This window comes from Clavelina lepadiformis, chromosome 1 (genome assembly GCF_947623445.1).
Source record: "Clavelina lepadiformis chromosome 1, kaClaLepa1.1, whole genome shotgun sequence".
In the NCBI taxonomy this organism is placed as follows: Eukaryota; Metazoa; Chordata; class Ascidiacea; order Aplousobranchia; family Clavelinidae; genus Clavelina; species Clavelina lepadiformis.
Window position 1 is genome coordinate 26,087,962 of NC_135240.1, and position 17,629 is coordinate 26,105,590.

General features: G+C 36.0%; 3 protein-coding genes across 8 annotated transcripts; 2 read left to right on the top strand and 1 right to left on the bottom strand.

Annotated features, from left to right (window-relative positions):
• Positions 1-145: 145 nt before the first annotated feature.
• Positions 146-4,265, bottom strand: LOC143453207 (lysocardiolipin acyltransferase 1-like). Its single transcript, XM_076954400.1, has 7 exons — positions 3,350-4,265; positions 3,198-3,207; positions 2,919-3,107; positions 2,653-2,784; positions 2,230-2,361; positions 1,839-1,972; positions 146-1,685 (listed from the first exon to the last, which is right to left on the bottom strand). Exons 1-7 carry the CDS (start codon positions 3,542-3,544, stop codon positions 1,254-1,256), a joined length of 1,224 nt encoding a protein of 407 aa, XP_076810515.1. The 5' UTR covers positions 3,545-4,265; the 3' UTR covers positions 146-1,253.
• A 330-nt stretch (positions 4,266-4,595) lies between these two features.
• Positions 4,596-11,847, top strand: LOC143453170 (bile acid-sensitive ion channel-like). 6 transcript variants are annotated; one of them, XM_076954356.1, is made up of 12 exons: positions 4,601-4,952; positions 5,033-5,132; positions 5,190-5,280; positions 5,478-7,718; positions 7,885-8,020; positions 8,202-8,414; positions 8,689-8,899; positions 9,148-9,337; positions 9,740-9,876; positions 10,186-10,293; positions 10,651-10,789; positions 11,173-11,847. In XM_076954356.1, the coding sequence occupies exons 4-12, from the start codon at positions 7,499-7,501 to the stop codon at positions 11,418-11,420; spliced, it is 1,602 nt and encodes a 533-aa protein (XP_076810471.1). In that variant the 5' UTR covers positions 4,601-4,952; positions 5,033-5,132; positions 5,190-5,280; positions 5,478-7,498; the 3' UTR covers positions 11,421-11,847. The 6 variants fall into 6 exon arrangements, with proteins under 6 accessions (XP_076810504.1, XP_076810496.1, XP_076810471.1 ...); XM_076954348.1 differs by having other exon boundaries at positions 5,033-5,280; XM_076954365.1 differs by lacking the exon at positions 5,190-5,280.
• Positions 11,848-13,027: 1,180 nt separating this feature from the next.
• On the top strand, positions 13,028-14,127 carry LOC143464369 (colipase-like). Its single transcript, XM_076962161.1, has 3 exons — positions 13,028-13,185; positions 13,316-13,438; positions 13,940-14,127. Exons 1-3 carry the CDS (start codon positions 13,108-13,110, stop codon positions 14,039-14,041), a joined length of 303 nt encoding a protein of 100 aa, XP_076818276.1. The 5' UTR covers positions 13,028-13,107; the 3' UTR covers positions 14,042-14,127.
• The last annotated feature ends 3,502 nt before the right edge of the window (positions 14,128-17,629 follow it).

Below are 17,629 nucleotides of genomic sequence, written 5' to 3' on the forward strand. Positions count from 1 at the left end.
GAACCTGTAACACAACAGTTCTGCCGACACTAATAATTTATGATCTAGCCTTACAACGTAATGTTAAGCTTACGGTCACCATAGCAACGACACAAAAATACTTGTGCGACCACGGATACGTTACATAAGCCAATACACGTCTTAATTTGAATTATAGCAGAGAATTTTATTCAGATACGTTTACAACACAGTACGCTTACACAGGCCAAATATACGGGCGTCGTGCAAGGAAATCTGGAAACTACTTTTCCAAATGCATAAGGTACATGCAAAACGATACAGAAATCCCGTTTTAATTTAAAGGTAACCGAGCGCAGATACAGCTAAGAGAAAGGAAGAGTAGAATAAGACGAACGACTTTTGCGAGAGTAGCAGAATTACACACTTTCTAGATTTCCTTGAAAAACAACTGACATCTGAATGGTAGAGTTGCTTGCGAGCTAATGCAGTACTCGTAAGACCGGTGTAGTACTGTAGTAATATTTATCCCAGTTTCAGTAAATTCTTAAGACATCTTTGAGGTTTTGCAAACCTATGTTGTCACTACAGTATATGTTGTGCTTTCTGTTTGATGGTTAAACAATGAACTTTGTTGACAAAATAGGAGAGTGGCATGATAGTAGGAAAAATATGCTAAAAATACAGAGTTCAGATTTGTAGATTAATTATCAATAGCTGAAACAAAAAATACATATCCAATATTTTTTCAGTACAACCGTAACAAAGCACACCACTATGCTGGGCTCACTGTTGACAATGGATGTTAATTAATTTCTAAAACAGCATCTTTACAACTATACAAAAAAATTAAAAAGGAATCACTGACAACAAAAAACTATAAAAATGAAAATAAAATCACAAATTTGAAGCACAGCCGGCAAACGTTTGTTTAACAGCTCAAGAGCATTATAGATTTTCTTGAAAAATTCACACAATGCATATATTGCATGATGCCCACCTTTTACGTCAACTGCTTTAAGTACGCAATGAACAAAGGCTACATGCAGCAAAAGCTCGTCAACTCAACTTGGCTTAAATCGAAATTTCGATTAACACGAAGTAATTTTACAACCTACAAGTGCTGATGACTATTTAACAAGATTGGGATAACTCAAAGTAATTTAATCAGTTTCTTGAACTAAAAGAACTTTAACTGCACATAGCGATAACGTATAGTAAGGTTATTACAATCTAAATATGCATATTGAGAAGAAAAACACAGAATATATGCAAACAAAACGTTTAAGGTTTTATTACGATGGATTATTTAAATATTTTTGATATATGTTCTGCTGCTTAGCATCACCCTTTGCCTCATTTAAAAACCGGCCACCCTTTTTACCCCAAAGTTTTTTAGGTTTACGCATTTCGTGGATAATCATTTCCATTTTTTCAATGCCGTCTAAAAGTACAGTTTCCGTCAGGTAGAAAAGAACCAACATGAATGCATAGAAGCGAGCAAACTGTGACACTATTAGTAGGTAGGTAAAAATAATAGAAATAAGAACCCATGAAATCAACGCCAACCACAGAATCCATGACCTGGGGTGGTATGGGGGCTTCTTCTTTGACTTGAACTTACGCAGCGAGTGATTGGGCTCGGAGTAGAATTCCTTGAGAAGCTCTTCCTTATTGGCCCAGATCTTTTGGCACCAATTCGCCAATTTCTCTTCATCTTTAGGCAGCTGCAGAGGAAGAGATTTTCTATTTAAACTTATAAATACAAAAATATTGCAAATCATCAGCATAAATGACAAAAGTCACTATTGCTTTGCATCTTACACATTGCACTTCTTATCTGCATTTATTTTCGTAAAAAAATGCTGAAGTTTCCAAACCTCTGAAATGGAGTGACGCTTTATGTGAAAATGCACTTCACGAGGGACCTCCCCTAATAGCATCTCCTTTTCTCCTTGTGGAAGATTGTATGGGTATGCAATGGTGACATCATGAACAGCGTGAATACCACTTACTAAAATATCCAAATAAATACAGAAAAAAATATATGTTAACTTCAAAGGTGTTACTATGTGTCACTATAACTTCGATTAAAATACTGGGTGTAAAATAAATACATTAAATAATAAATATATAAATTAAAAATACACTTTCATCAGCAAAAATGCCACTGAATAAACGTAACATAACAAACATATATATATGTAAAATTGTGTAAATAAACATATGTTGCCTTTAAAGGAGCTGCTAGTTTAATTGAAAATAACTCACTTTCTCTGAGCGTGTTAACGAAGTAGGTGAATCCTTTAGTGCGTGGATGTAACACATAATCAAACACAGGAAGATCCTTCTTCTTAGCAAATTCTGCACTTCTTTTTCGATTGTCTTCACTCAGATCAGTTCCTTGGATGAAAGACGTGTATCAACATTAACCTAACTAACATTAACGTAACATTAACCTAACTAACGTTGTAATTATGATAAATAAATGCAAACACTTGTTTCTTTTCAAAGGTTTAATAGATTTAACCTAATGATGATAGGTTTACATGCGGCAAGCTGGTACTACAATATTAGTAATTGGTGCACTAATAGAAGGAAATAAACAAAAAGGCTAGAAAACTATCCATAACAGCACACAAAAACATGTGGCAATGTCAAACACAGTTGACAACTAATTTCTGTGGCACAAACCTTCAGGAAAGAAGAGAATGTTTGGCTTTGAATCGAGCTCCACAAAGTAACTTAATATTCTGTCAATATGATCCTGGTCTGTTTCCCAATTGCGATCTAGAAATATGTAGGCGGCCACTTGCATCGCCCATCCTAAGAAAAAGATCTTTTTTGTGTGATATTCATATTACCAAATGCAACATTTTTTCAACAAAAATGACATTGGGAAAAAAGAGTATTTAAACGAACTGTAATTAATTTGGGCAAAATAAATAACTGCATAGTACCTATTCCTGGGACACGTTTGAGCGCCGACTTTAAGGCAATTTTTTGTCGATTCAAGATTTTCAGATGGAAAACAACAGGAAAAAAGAACATCCAATCAATGCGTGTTCTGTGGTTCATTAGGACAACTGTTTTTTCATGTCTTTCTATAGAATCACCGGTGACCACAATCTTGGTCCTGAAAACCTTCTCTGAAAGAATTGCAAGGTAATTATGTGGTTGGTTTGGCAGATAAATGAAGACTTACACAAAAATCCAAAACACTTTAAGACAGAACTTACCATAAATAGCCTTGAAGATGTTGAAAGTCACATGAAAAAACAAAAAATAAGTTTGCCCATTTACAATTTTCAGATTTTAAGTACTTAAACCAAACTTCAACGGACACTAAACTCATGAAGAAACACATGAAAAACGATTTATGATTACTTACCACTAAAACAGTTTGCCAGGTTGAAGCCAATACTTCAGCCACTCTTCTAAAGAGCCAAGGCCACACAAACATGAGCGGTAGAACTGGTCCATAAATAAATACAGCGCCGTAGAAACTCGTTATAAAAATAAATGACAGTGAAAGGATTCCCCCAATGATTCCGAAAGGCGCATACCGCAACTTGCTGCTTGTCATAATTGCATGTAGCTTTCTAATTGTTGGACGCTAAACGGCAAGAAATACCACCAGTCACCAAGAAGCAGCATGTGCCTAGGCCAGAGGTGACGAACCTGCGGCCCACCAAACGATTTGACAAACGCCCATACATGCAAGGCATATAGGACTTATAGGAAATTCCTATAACACCGGCAGGGTTGCCATACCGTCCGGAAAATTCCGGACATGTCCGGAATTTAGGGTTAAATTTTGCGTCCGGGAGACCAGCAGTCTTGAACTTTCTTTCACCTGTTTCTAATCTTTGCGCAATGCGATATCAAAAGCTGATAGCACAATTGAGTCGCAGCAGTATGTCTTCAATAGATTGCCGCACTCAATCGATGTATTTTTTGCGGCCGCGGGAGCAGCTAAAAATCTGCCAAATGAAGCGGTTGTGCTTGAATGCTAATTATTATGCAAAATGTTAAAAAAATTGTGCGGCCCGCTTGCTCAGCCGTAACTGACAAAGTGGCCCGCGTCATCGAATAGGTTCGTCACCCCTGGCCTAGGCCTACAACTACAAGCTTAGTCTACAACAGAAAAACCAACCATTAATATGATAATGTAAAACATTAAGCCGTAAAAATAAACTACTGCATTTATACTTTTCAATCAGTCGGAAATTATGATTTGAGCCCAACATTTTTTGTTTGTTTGCAATGAACTTGTTCATGCTGTTCATTGACCATCATTTGACCTACATGTCTGATCATCTTGCAAGCGAAAGTACGTTAATCTATAAAAATCGCATAATATAAATACAGGAGTGACATATTTACATAAAACTGCAGTTAGTAAACGAAAGTTTACTGAATAAATTAATAAATATATGAAAAAAATATATAATTTAAGTATAATAGTAGAAATATATATGCAGTATGTTTTCACATATATTACTTAATTAAATGTTAGCAACACTTATGTAAGGGTATCTATCATAGATATTTTATAAACATGTTGATAATATATCTATGGTGTTTATACGCTCAATGCTAATAGACATCGTATATTTAAACTTATGTTGTAAACTTAATAACTAGTAAGTGTAGTACTGTAGTAAGGACATGGTCTTTTCGTCCGTAATTTTATATATCGCATTCAAGTATTGAGACACTGTGCCTTTTTTCCAAATCTTGAAGAGTAAAGTGACCCATCTAACTTTAATATGGTTGGATATCTTTAATTTGATAATGGTGTAAACCGCTAAATCCTTTCGCTTCGTGTTTGATGCAAAGAGGATATGTGTAGTAAAAAAGAAGTAAACACGCAGTTTGAAAAGTGCTGCAGGCCCTTGCAGTGGCATTCTCTACTCATCTAGCTGTTTGGTCAAAGAGTTAAGGGAGTTAAGAGAATGATGATTGGCGCTGCTGTATGCACCAAAATAAAGGTACGGGAAGTACTTTTCGTATTATTTATTTTTCGACTTTGCCTGTGTGAGCGAAACTTATGGCACTAACCTCGTTGTAGACTGGTCAATCAAAAATATGCTCACAAACCATCAACGAACGGGGAAAAGCGGAAAGACCCTGAGGGCTTAAAGCGTAGGCCTACCAGGTTCATTGAACAGGTAGGAATAGTTTACTCTGCTAAAAATTTAAATCTTGCAGCTTCAACTTTTCCAAAGATTTTGCAAATGGTTGGTGGTGTGGTATTGGATCTTATGTAGACTCACTAGAACGTGCCACCAAGTTACAAGTTTCAACGCGTGATTGATTGTAAGTTCTGGGCAATGTGTATGAGCCTCAACTACATGACTCATGTTTTTCACACCCACAAAGTCTTATAGCTAACATGTGCTGTTTAATTGATATCTGATCACAAACATCATCTAGCATTTCATGGATCTGACAATGTTTGTATATTTGACTATATATTTGAATGAATTTGATACTAGTTCATTCTGATTTTTTAGCTTCTTCATTGGTATACTGACACATTACATCGAAGCAGCACGATATAACATTTGTTAGAATGAGTTTTACTTGAATAAGCTTTGAGTCGTTATCACAGAAGCAGCTGTTTGTACAAACTGTAAAGCCTCTGTAAAAAAGGAAAAGGAAAAGGATCATTATAAAAACCGCACGAGAACGATACAGAAAACACGACGACAGAAAACAGAAAACACGAGATTTTGTGGTGTTGTGGAATAAATTTAGGAATAATGTTATTCTTTCGTTGTTCATTTATAACTCTCGGTTTCTAATTTTAATTAAGAAGTTTGTATTAAACTATATTGACTTTCCGTAACTTTTTATCTGTTCTGTATCCTGTGTGTTATATGTAGAAGATAGTCTATGTGGCCTTTAAACAATTTCAATCTCATTCTTACATTCGCAAAGCATTCCAGTGGGTAAACACAAGGAATCCAAGCTTGTTAAGTAGCTGACAAATGCTGTGTTAATCCAAATGATGTGGAAGTAAAGTCAAATGCAGTGGGAATAAAAAGCAAATGAGTAAATATTTGAGTCAAATTGGTATCGATTCGAGCTTTTTCCAGTGATAAGGAATCAGCATTTTTTAACACTACTTTGACTATATAATGTTCCCTTGCTGATTTTCAAAAGGGCGTCCTTCACCAATGCAGAATCAACTGTCGCTATAAATTATAGGCAAAATATAATTGTGCCAATTTTTTCGACGCTATTGCATATATATTATATATGCAATGTCACTGGGCTTCGCAAGGCGTTAACAAGTGCAGTTGTGGTTAACGGTTCATTTTCAGGAATACCAAAACATGGAAGTCCTAATAAATTGCATCCATCGGAACACATACATATAGATAACCTCTGGAATCGGGTTTTGAACGCAGATAAATCATCGCCAAGTTTCATTGTATGGAAATCGCATATAATTTTAACTTCTGCCATGACGTAGTACAGCAAAGATATGCGTATATCGACCGTAAATGGTTATTATTTTATTGAACACAGCGAAATAACCTGGCAATATTGCTATTTCAATAAGAAAATTTATTGTGAATAACTTTTTTTGGCAATGCTGAATGTGCCTGCAATACCGACTATAAATGTTACGTGTTGTTATGTCTAAAATTACCATAGTTTCCTTCAGTTACATGATAACGAAGTTTATGAGCAAAGTATAGTCAGCATTGAAAATAGCACATCATCCGCGCTGGCTTCTTCATTCGACGTATAGACGTGGTTATCTGTTACATAACGCATCTGTTTTATTCGAAATTCAGTGTCTTCTGGAAACAGCAGACGCGCAAAAGACAACAAGCAACAATGACATTTTTGCCACATCATGCCGTTTGTTACTCAGCAGATAAACAAAGGAAACGTCACTCACTATGAAGTCTGGCGTCTAATACTTTGAACATAGAAATCACTTCCCTGAAGTAAAATGTCATACTCGAAAACCGTTTTAAATGACTCGGGATATTCGACTGATCATTTGCTATTCTAGATCACGGAGAAAAGTTCTTCTTGCCTTGAATGGTTGAGACAACAGCACGCAATTAGCGATGTCTCGCAAATTAAAAAACAATTTTGAAAATGCCAAAAGCACATCGCTGTTGAAATCATTCGCAGATGGAAGATAGAAATGGTTAAAATGTGAAAGCTGGCATTTCGAATACGACTGTTATTTTTTCAATAATAAAATAAAAAAATATTTATCGAATGGAAGGTCGAGCAGACAACATATGGAATTGACAGCAAAACCGCTGAAGATTTGATTAGCGATTTGAGACCAGTATTCACATTAGTGTGTGTACGTTCGCAGAGTAAGTTATAAGTCAGACAGTTTTTTCTCACACGGTTCAAGCTTTTGGAAAAACAATGATTGCAAACTCTGTGTTTTAGTAGAACATTGCGAAAAGTTAAAAAAAATTAAGGATATTAAACTCAACAAACTCAAACCTAAACGTTGATTATTCTTTGTGATGGTTGACTCTACGATGACTGAGAGATGAGTCAGATGAAAAGTCCAATTTCAAGACCAAACAACGTCGGGCTTTCCTGCTGCTGTTGTAGCGATGCATACTTGAGCGAATCATCTGACAATGATACGAAATATTCTTGCAAAATTGAAAGAGATTTTGTGTCGAAAACGACCTGTCACGGGATATCTTACTGGTGTGAAAGCACTCACTGTCTTCAACGAATTTTCTGGATTTTGTTTGTCTTAGGTGAAGGAAGTTATTGTCTTGTTATTTTAATGCTTTTAAATTCTTATTTATTATGAAGACGGGTTCGTTAACTCTCATAGTCTATTTACGGAATCTTTTTATTGCATATTTTATATTCAAGTAGCCTAATTATAAATTGCACTATTCAACTGCTGTCGTTTTTCAGGTGTTACTGGCGGCATGTTCTTTCAAGTGTATTCAAGAATCTTAGATTACTTCGATTACAAAGCAAGCACCGATACGTCGCGAGAATTCAAGTCGGAAATTGAATTTCCAGCTGTCACATTTTGCAATTATAACAGGTACTGGGGCGGAGTAGGCGTATTAGTCCATTTTGTGCTAGTTATTCATGCACCTTGACTAGTTTCTCCACGATAATGACTTCCCAAGCGGTTGATTCCTTTTCTTAATGAAGAGAAGTTTAATGTTTCTACACGTTTATATGGACAAGCTTGTTAGTAGGTTTTACTCCATTTTTTTTAGATATTTTTTCCCGGATTCCAAAGAAGAGCTTCACGCGATGCATCTTCTAAGTACAATAACCTCTCCTCTTTTTCTCGCCTATGCTCACACACATTCTCTTCCTATCGATCGAGATGCGTACGGATTCTTCCACGCAAAAGTCAACTTTACCACGTCCGGATATCTCTTCAAGAAAGGCTACCATCTCAATAATAACACGCTAAGATTCTGCAGGTGATTAGTTTTGGAACTTGTAACAAAATTAATATGATTGGCATATCGTGATGATTTGTACCTGACAAACCGAATTTCCAAACAATGCCGCTTTTTCTCCCGAGTGTGTATTTGGCATCATGATTTTAATTTAGAACCAGCACACACTTTTGTGAACAACACTTTATGTTAAACCACCTGTAAAGGTAAAAACAAACCAGCAGCAACGATGAAGTTTGCTTTGAGTAAAACGTTTTCAAAATTTACCTGAAAAGAATATTATTTCCATCTCCAGATTCCGGTCGTCTATCTGTAGTGCAGAAGACTTTCATCCCGTCATCACGAGACTTGGAAAATGTTACACCTTCAATAGGAACGAGAGCATCAAGAGGGTGCAGTCGGTGGCCGGTGCGAGCCAGGGACTTCAAATAACTCTCAATGTTCTTCACGAAGATTACACAGAGGAGGCGTTTTATGGAAACCAAGAAGCAGGGATTAAATTTCAGGTTGAAATTATTTCCACTTCATTTCATTTTTCACTTTCACTTTTTTTCACATTTTTTTCACATTTTTTTCACATTTTTTTCACATTTTTCACTTTCACTTTTTCACTTTTTTCACTTTCATTATTTTCATTTCATTTTACCTTTGGCAGATTTTCACTTTTTTTCGTCAGTGGAGGGGTATTATTCACGCTAATAGCGATAACGGTTGGGTTTCGAGCGATTTTTACTCGACACCATTTTTTATCCAGGTCCATTCAAAGTACGAAGCTCCGAACGTCGAAAAATACGGAGTTGCGGTACCGGTCGGCCACAAAGCGTTTGCTGTAGTATCGAGGAAAGACTCGGAGATATTACATCATCCTTGGGGACAGTGCAGACCAAATGAACAAAGGAAGCTAAAATATTTCTCCACTTACACTATAAATTCTTGCATGAAAGGTAAATCCAAGGGTATGACCTATTCACGTTCAATTTTTAAGCTAAAAACCCGTAGTAAAATATACAAGGGAAATAGTCCAAAGTGTCTTGTGTTAAAATTGTATAAAATGTTAATTGTTTATATAGTTTGAGCTTCACGTACGGTGAATATTGGCCACTATATTACAGTGGCTATTTTATGAAATAAATTAAGTATTATGCACTTCTACTTCTACCAAATATTTATAACTTTGTGCAATTTTGAAGTAAGAGACGGAACCGCCAAAACTTTACAATTATCTCTGTTTCGAATTGCAAATTATTATTATTTTAATATTAAAATTTTTTCTTTCCAAATATCATAAGCACTAAAACTTACTCTACTTTCCGCGGTAAACAGTTTCAACATAAAATTTCACTTAGAATGTTATACTGAGAGCTTAGTCGATAAATGTAAATGTCGATCCTATGATCAATACTGGGCCTGGGATCATCCAGAATGCGACCTACGTCAAATGGAAGCATGTGCGACCTCCTATACAATTGTAATGGAAAATAAGGCAAGTATATATTTGGTGAAGTACATCGTTGCACAATGCGCATCTTTGCAAAAGTACGAACAAAATTTCAACAGAACTAAATTTAAAAATTCTTACAACAACTTTTTCTTTTTGCTTTGTTACAACAACATTGTTTAATGAATGAATGCTGTCATAACAACATTCAGCAGCTTTATAACAATAGTGAAATCTATTATTAAAAGATACCAATATATGGAACAGCATAGGAAACAGCATAAACATACCGGTGCTTCAGCAACATATAAAAATTTCAAAAAAAATCAATAAATTTGTTTTATATCAAAATAGTTTACGCCGCAAAGCTGCAAATGCACTATGCCCTGTTCCTTTACCGAGTTCACAACCATCCCTTCCTACGCGACTGCACCCGGTCTCCAGACCAGAAGATTTTACGAGGTAAGTTTTGTGAGCAAAACTAAATATACTCTTCCATGAAACATCCATAAGTGCTGAGGCACTTGCCTCTGTAAATTGTTTGGAACTGCATTGCACTACATACTTCATTAACTATTCGGTTACTGGATTTAATTACGGGACTAATTAGCATATTTTCTTTCGTAAAAATTTAATCCTGGCAACGGTCTTGAAAACGAGATAAATAACTTGGCATAAGAGCGTTTTTTAATTTTTTTTAAAGTTATTTTTATAACATTAATTAATATTCAGTAATAAAAAATCATCTTGATCATGTGATGCCTAGAGTCTAGGCCCTAGACCAACGTTCCTTACAAATAAAAATGAAATTGTTAAAAGAAGTCGCTGGGTTACACAAACAACTCTCGCTACGTGCAAGAGAATTTCGTGTCTTTGGATATCACGTTTGCCGAGATTGGGTTCACCAAAGAAACGCAATCGAAGCAAATTGATGAAATTGGACTTATGAGTGACATCGGTAAGACTTTTGGAAAATCTTTCGATATTGTATCGACTGATTCTTCTAAATATCTGCGGAAGAAATTCACTTTATTCTTACTTTTTGTCCAGCGTGTGTCCTTTTTATTTTTTCTGAAATCTCTTTTAAACGTGGGCCTGTGAAGCTTAGTTATGATCACATGTTAAATATATTGAAGAGACATTCGCATGTTCTACATATACAGGGCCTCGGATGGCACAGATTTAGAATATACGGTATTTCTTTTCGAAAATCAATAATACCTACAGCCTTTATAAAACGATAAAATGAATATATTTGTCTAGCTCCACCCTGAAGCTTAAAAGGACGTCACGATTTCTGCCCAAAATCTCCTCAAAGACATCAAATAACTTTTATTTCAGGTGGACAGCTTGGTTTATGGGTTGGCATGAGTTTCGTGACAGTAGCTGAGTTCATTCAATATTTCATCACGAGAGTAGTCTCCTGGTGCAAATTTTCGCAAAAGAAGAGAAAAAGAAGAAAGAAATATCGGATGGGAAGAAGTGCAATAGCGGAGAAGACAAAAAACGAGGAGAGAGAAAGAACTTTTGACACCATTTTGCATGGGGAAACGGTTAAAGGGAGTGACGTAATTACTTTGCAAACATAACCGTTATGTTACAATATTAGAGAAATAAAATAATCCCGTAAGATACTATCACAGGCAAGCTATAATTAAGGTAGATATATGAAATCTTATAACGACTGATATCAATTTTCTTTAATAAAACAACTACAAAATCGCTGCTTTTTAAACTTAATTAAGACACATATATTTACATTATATTCTGATTTTCTAATATGCATGCAATGCTGTTCGTGGAATAAAATTTAAAATCATATAACTAATTCTGTACGTTTGTTATAAACCATTTCTTCTTTAAAAAAATAAAAATAAATAAGCAGTTTAGTACATTCTTTATTATAAGTGTTAGTCAGTCTTTTGCACTGTTGCTTTTTTAATGTAAACTTCTTTTGCAAATGCAGTCTTGATTATTTCTTAAGAGCGTTAAAAAATAAAATAAAGTATACGAAATGCCCAGTATAAATCAATGATTTTGTAAACTTCCGTGTCAATCAGCTGAGTTGATCATTGTCTTGAGTTAATTGTTTTCCTTTGTTGAGGAACAATTTTAGTAAATACCGAAATAGTTTTTGAAAGCCTTTTTATATATATAAGTCAGGGGTGGGCAACATACGGCCCGCGGGCCGGATCCGGCCCGCGACGGGATTTTGAGCGGCCCGCAGACAGTTTCCGGTCTTACATGATAATGTGGCCTGCGGCCACATTCTGCCGCAATCCCTGTATTGCGTCACTGAATAAGTCCAAGTTTGCCAACCTGAGAAAGATGGCCATAAATCTACTTGTTCTGTTCGGGTCTACATACATTTATGAGCAAACATTTTCGACCATGAACATTAATAAGACAAAAGCTGCGTTCCAATCTATTCAGGAATCCGGCCCGCCAAGTACTTCATTTTCTCATATCAGGACCGCCGACCGAAGAAGTTGCCCGCCCCTGATATAAGTATGAAGCCAAAATTAAAACAGCACTTTCGTTGTAGGGAGCTAAATAATTGATGGGATGCATTAGTTTAATTTCATTTGAGGTTTACTGCATGAAAGATCCTTCTAAACTGCTATGTTTCTTTTTTTTCATCTATATTTAATTTCTATTGATCTGTTGGCTTTCTCAGGCGCTATGACGTCATACGTAAGTAAACTATTCGGCTACGAATATTGCTCGCTGCTATACTTAATTTTCACGCCACCATCGAAAATCCGAAATTTAAATGTTTTTCGCTATAGTTGAATACATGACATCTTAGAAATGTATACGAAGCGGTATTCATGATTCATCAAAGCCCATTAATGTCCGTTCAACACATAAGCATTACGCTACACGACTAAAGTGGTTTGTCATTTCATACAACACTTAGCAAGGCGTGTGAAAAGTGCACCTGCACGAATTATAAGAAACTCTATACTTAGCTGTAAAATACTGTAAATGACCCTGGGGTTTAAAACACCAGGCACATAGCTGCTGAGGAACCAATTAACGACAAGCATATTGGTTATAGCTATCTAGTGATTTCCTAGCATAAGTAACAATTTTCGAGCAATATTGAAAAGTACGAATAAAAGAATAAATATTATTTGAGTCAAGCCGTTTTCTTACATAGAGACTTGCTGTACACATGAAAATGTTTTATGTGTTTGTAATTGCGTATTTCCACTTCGGTGACTACGTTTCTTTGAACTGTTTAAAGCATCAGAAAAGACCGTAAGATAAAAAATGCGTTCTGTCACACTGTTGTTTGTCGTCTTATTGTGGACAGCAGCCGATGCACAATTGGTAGAATTAACGGATCTGGTGAGTTTTCCGTAAATCAAACTGAAATATCCGTCACAATTTTTTGTTTTTAATTTATCCTTTTAAACTTGAGAGAAGAAAAAAGCTTTGCAATTGGCAAGATATTAAACCGTGATTCAAACGTATTTAGGACAACGGAGAATTATGCTTCGAAGGCGACCAGTGCAAGAGCTACTGCTGTCAACGTGACTCTTACACGGAAATCGCTAGATGTCAGGCATACAATCCAGAAGGAGCACGTTGCCAAAACGACGTAAGCAAACGCCATAAATACGGTTACTTAATGAATAAAACTTTAAAAATAAAAGACAAATGTATCTTTCCTTTTTAAAGTCGATTTTTTTTCTCTGTAACATTTGGCCACACTTCTTTTACATAGAAACATAAATCATTTTGAGATAAATAATAATAAAGAAATTTAAGTCAATGCCAGAAATTAACAAATCACAGACAAAAACATCACAGAGTAAAAAAATCAAAATGCATATTGGACATTATTATGACTTATTACATAATACGCTTATTATGACGTCATTATGACTTTCCAGAATTAAGATCATCCCTGGGTTGAAATTATGAAATTATTTCAGCCGATTTCAGTTTCGGCAAAAATTGACTTGAAAATCAGACAAAACTGATTTCACGATAGTAGTCTATATCTATATAGGCCTAATTTTCTATAACATATTTGCTTATGAAATAGAAGTATTAAGTAAATTTTTTCTAGTAAAAAATAACTTAATTTTTAATTTAGGGGATTTGGGATGTCTACGATTACTGCCCTTGTGAGTTAGGATTGGATTGCAGGAAAGATTCCTGGGATGTATATTACTGCGTGGATCCCAATGACAGCTGAAAACACAGTTATAAAGGCATAAAGTCCCTTAACATGAAAATAAACTGAAAAAATCATTAAAACTGTTGTGTTTAAACTGGTTTAGCTGATACGACCTTTTACATTTTAAAGAAATTATATCAATTCATAAAATTTGTCAATACAAAGACTTATTTGCAAGTATTTAGGCCTACTAAGAGATTGAACAAAGTTTTCAAGTACTTCAACGTTTTATAAGATTAAAGCATAGGCCTGTATTTTTATAACCATAAAAATAATCACACCCGATTAATAAATAGTATACAAGTATCAAATACTAGCCCGAAAGCTGGAAATCTAATGAATAACGTTATTAATTGTGCCCTCACGAATTTGAGCTTCACTTCCGCGTTTATTAGAACATTAACTTATTGTGCGAATAGACAAAAAGATAGAAGTGTTGCCGAAAATTTATTGCTTAAAAATTTTATTGCTTCGTGAACTGTACTGCCATTCACTGCAATGTTTTATTATTTTCATAAAATGTGCAACGTGCTGGCCATGTATGACACTGCGTCGGTAATGATTGCCTTCTACCCTGCAGTAAAAAAGACACAAAGCAATGAGTTACTATAAAATGGAAAATATAAAAAAACAATAAGCATTTAAAGCAGGTAGGTTACAGTTCCATGTAGTAAATGACGTCGCTGATACCTAATCCACAAAATGAAAAAATCGTTTTATACGAGTATATACAATGCACGGGTATTGCGTAGCCCATAAAAGTTTTCAACCTGATGGGGATTGCGATCTCCAAATGGGTGATTAGCATTGTTCTGGGGGGTCGCAAGGATTTTGAGAAACGGATATAAACTATTTCATAAACTCATTTTTGGGAAATGAAAGGTAGCTGGTCAAAAAACCAGGAGGTATGCTTTGATACAACGTTTCAATTAGAAATGTTTTTACTAAGTGTGTAGAGTAGAAATTCTGAAACACACTCGAAAACGTTTGTTCATGGCCAACGACTAAGGATTTCTAAATCTTCTCTTGTATTGGCCTTATACTTTACCCTTCAATGCTTCAATGATTTTTTGCCGAATATTTTGTACAAAATACACCTCCTCATATTACACCTGACAAAGGGCCTTGTCGGTGAGATCAACAACTTTGGATCTAAAGCTATTTAACATTATATCACACTAAACGCACTGTCTAAGTGGATTATATAAGAAGGATGCTCCTTGCCTACCTTTGATTAGTTACAACCAAAGGATCAAGGGATATGGCAGACTCACGTCTCAAAAATATGAAGAGCCATGTGTTTATGGGGTCGTCTTCAGAAGTAACCAAGCTCTTTTGCAGGACCAATATAGCTGTCGCGACAAGTGGGTGACAAGTGACAAGACAAGACAAGACAAGTGACAAGCTGCAATCATGAAAGAAATTGAGAAGGTAATCTAGTTAGAATTTAAATTTAGAAAATTAGTTTTTACAGATGCAGAAAGCGTTAGTAAACAAACAAAGTCTCTTCGTAAGGCTAGCCCTAAATAAGACACTTCTTATTAAGAAAAATTACAATATTTTCAGTTTGGTTTCCCTGACAATAACTCCCAAGAACGTGGCGGCAAAGCGGACTGCATGTTAGGCCTATAGTTAGCCTAATTTTAGTTTTCAACTGACAAGTGGGAATCAGTGGTTAGCAAAAAAAAAGCAACAGAGATTTACAAAAAACGGGAATGGCGGGGGCAATTGCTTTGCACCGAAAATCTTTTTTTCATCAAACAAAACCAGGGGCAGATCTGGACCAGTCAGCTAATCAGCTATTGACCATCATCCACCCACCCACCCCCACGGCCTTTTGCATAAAAGAATTCGAAGAAAGTCTCACATAAACGAGAAATATAAGTTTATTTTTTGGTCTACCTCCGCTTTTTATTTTACACTTCTCCTTAGCAAAGGTTTTTCAGACGACAAAGGAGTAGGCGCCACTTGGCACTTGACAATTCACGCTCCACTTAATTTTAGACGAAACGGTAGGCATATTTAAAAAAAATCTATTGAATATGGAAAATATTCAGTTCGTTAAAAATTTCGTCTTTTACCCATTAAAAAAATCTGTACGAACTCTGTCTTTTAACCATTCCTCGAAAAAGTGATGTCAGTCACTCTGACTTCACTTGTCACTCAAGCTGACTTCACTTGTCACTTAGTTCTGTGCCATTACATGGTTAACTTGTTAAGCTATCGCTTCTGCGGTACAGGGTCGAGGACGAGGAGGCTATATTGAATAACTGATAGGCCTAAGTCAAAAAACAAGCCGTCATTGGGCCATTGCAAACTTTCTAGTAGGGGTTTTTGTTTCAGAAAAGCTCACAGCTCACATATGTAGTGCTGGTATCGTATGCGACGTATGGTAGGATAGCCTATTTTATGATAATCTTTATCCTCGGACTGAGGTAAGTCTTTGCGAGTCTCAAACCCGGTGACAGTTCCTCATCACTCGAGCCCCGGTTACCGAGCTAGCCTTTGTGCAAGTTACGATGTTCAAACATTTTTTATTTTGGTTTTTTGATTTTTATGTAGTATTGCCCGAGTTTAGAGTTGTCCACCAGGACCTGGTCCAGGTCCACCGAACAGGAAGAAGTGTTGTTACTGCCCTGCTCGAAGGCATTATGGTATGGCACAACTGGGTATTAAACACGGAACACGAGCTGCATTTGTTGCGAGGCCAGCACTGTATAACGAGCCGACCGATAGTTTAAGTGTGATAGTGGTAGAAAGTCTCTAAAATCCAGAAAGTTGTGTGTGGCACACTCACGCGACTCACACACTCTTCTACTCCAAAACCACATTCATTTACGTGATCAGGCCGAACCTTTTCACATTCATGTCGAACCTTTCACATTCATGCCGATTTACAGATATATATACTGGTAATTAACAGACGAGGTGTAGTTCGTTGTTAGAATTCCAAGTTCGTTGTTATATTAAAGAAAAACAAAGAATTGAGGCTTTAGTGGACACTGTCATGTCAAAATGTGTGTCTCAGCATGTCTGCATGCATGATTTTTATTCCAAAAACTGCTACACTTCCCATCGAAATCAAACGGGTCTCTCAGTGTATGTTAGTCTGTCAGTGCTCCAGACCGCAGAGTATGTCTGTCAGTGCTTAGTGGGTTATGTTGTTGCTGCAATACTGTTGGGCAACACATTAAATATATAAGCTTCCTGTTATTTCGTGATCGATAGTCGTTATCAGTTTACAACTCACACAAGACTACTAAAAACTAAAAAAGCGAATAAAGATGCATCTAGCTTATCGGAGAATAACCTCAAACAAGTTCGGTAACCAGGGCTTGAGTGATAAGAAATCATTGCTGATTTTAAGTTGTGGAAATGCTTTTCTTTGATCCTGTGGACCGTAGATAATGAGGGTTTGGTATACAAGTGCGCAACCAGATGACATCACAATTCGAGTAGCTGGGGTTTAGTATACAAAGGCATCCTGTGCTCTGTTCTGTTACCATACCAGTCTTAAGTATAATACATACAATAAAGGCACCATTGAATGCATAGAAGTTAATATGAAGTTTGGTTAACTCTTTGGTTGTTGTAGTAAATATTTTA

What these genes read in the sequence shown, in the direction of transcription:
- LOC143453207 (XM_076954400.1), bottom strand. Translation starts at nt 3,544, where the DNA reads ATGACAAGCAGCAAGTTGCGGTATGCGCCTTTCGGAATCATTGGGGGA. An exon ending in CGTTAACACGCTCAGAGAAA is followed by an intron (nt 1,973 to 2,229) that starts GTGAGTTATTTT and finishes TGGATATTTTAG; the next exon opens with TAAGTGGTATTCACGCTGTT. An exon ending in AGCGTCACTCCATTTCAGAG is followed by an intron (nt 1,686 to 1,838) that starts GTTTGGAAACTT and finishes CTTCCTCTGCAG; the next exon opens with CTGCCTAAAGATGAAGAGAA.
- LOC143453170 (XM_076954348.1), top strand. Translation starts at nt 7,499, where the DNA reads ATGAGTCAGATGAAAAGTCCAATTTCAAGACCAAACAACGTCGGGCTT. An exon ending in TATAAATTCTTGCATGAAAG is followed by an intron (nt 9,338 to 9,739) that starts GTAAATCCAAGG and finishes AATTTCACTTAG; the next exon opens with AATGTTATACTGAGAGCTTA. An exon ending in CAATTGTAATGGAAAATAAG is followed by an intron (nt 9,877 to 10,185) that starts GCAAGTATATAT and finishes ATATCAAAATAG; the next exon opens with TTTACGCCGCAAAGCTGCAA.
- LOC143464369 (XM_076962161.1), top strand. Translation starts at nt 13,108, where the DNA reads ATGCGTTCTGTCACACTGTTGTTTGTCGTCTTATTGTGGACAGCAGCC. An exon ending in TGGTAGAATTAACGGATCTG is followed by an intron (nt 13,186 to 13,315) that starts GTGAGTTTTCCG and finishes AAACGTATTTAG; the next exon opens with GACAACGGAGAATTATGCTT. An exon ending in GAGCACGTTGCCAAAACGAC is followed by an intron (nt 13,439 to 13,939) that starts GTAAGCAAACGC and finishes TTTTTAATTTAG; the next exon opens with GGGATTTGGGATGTCTACGA.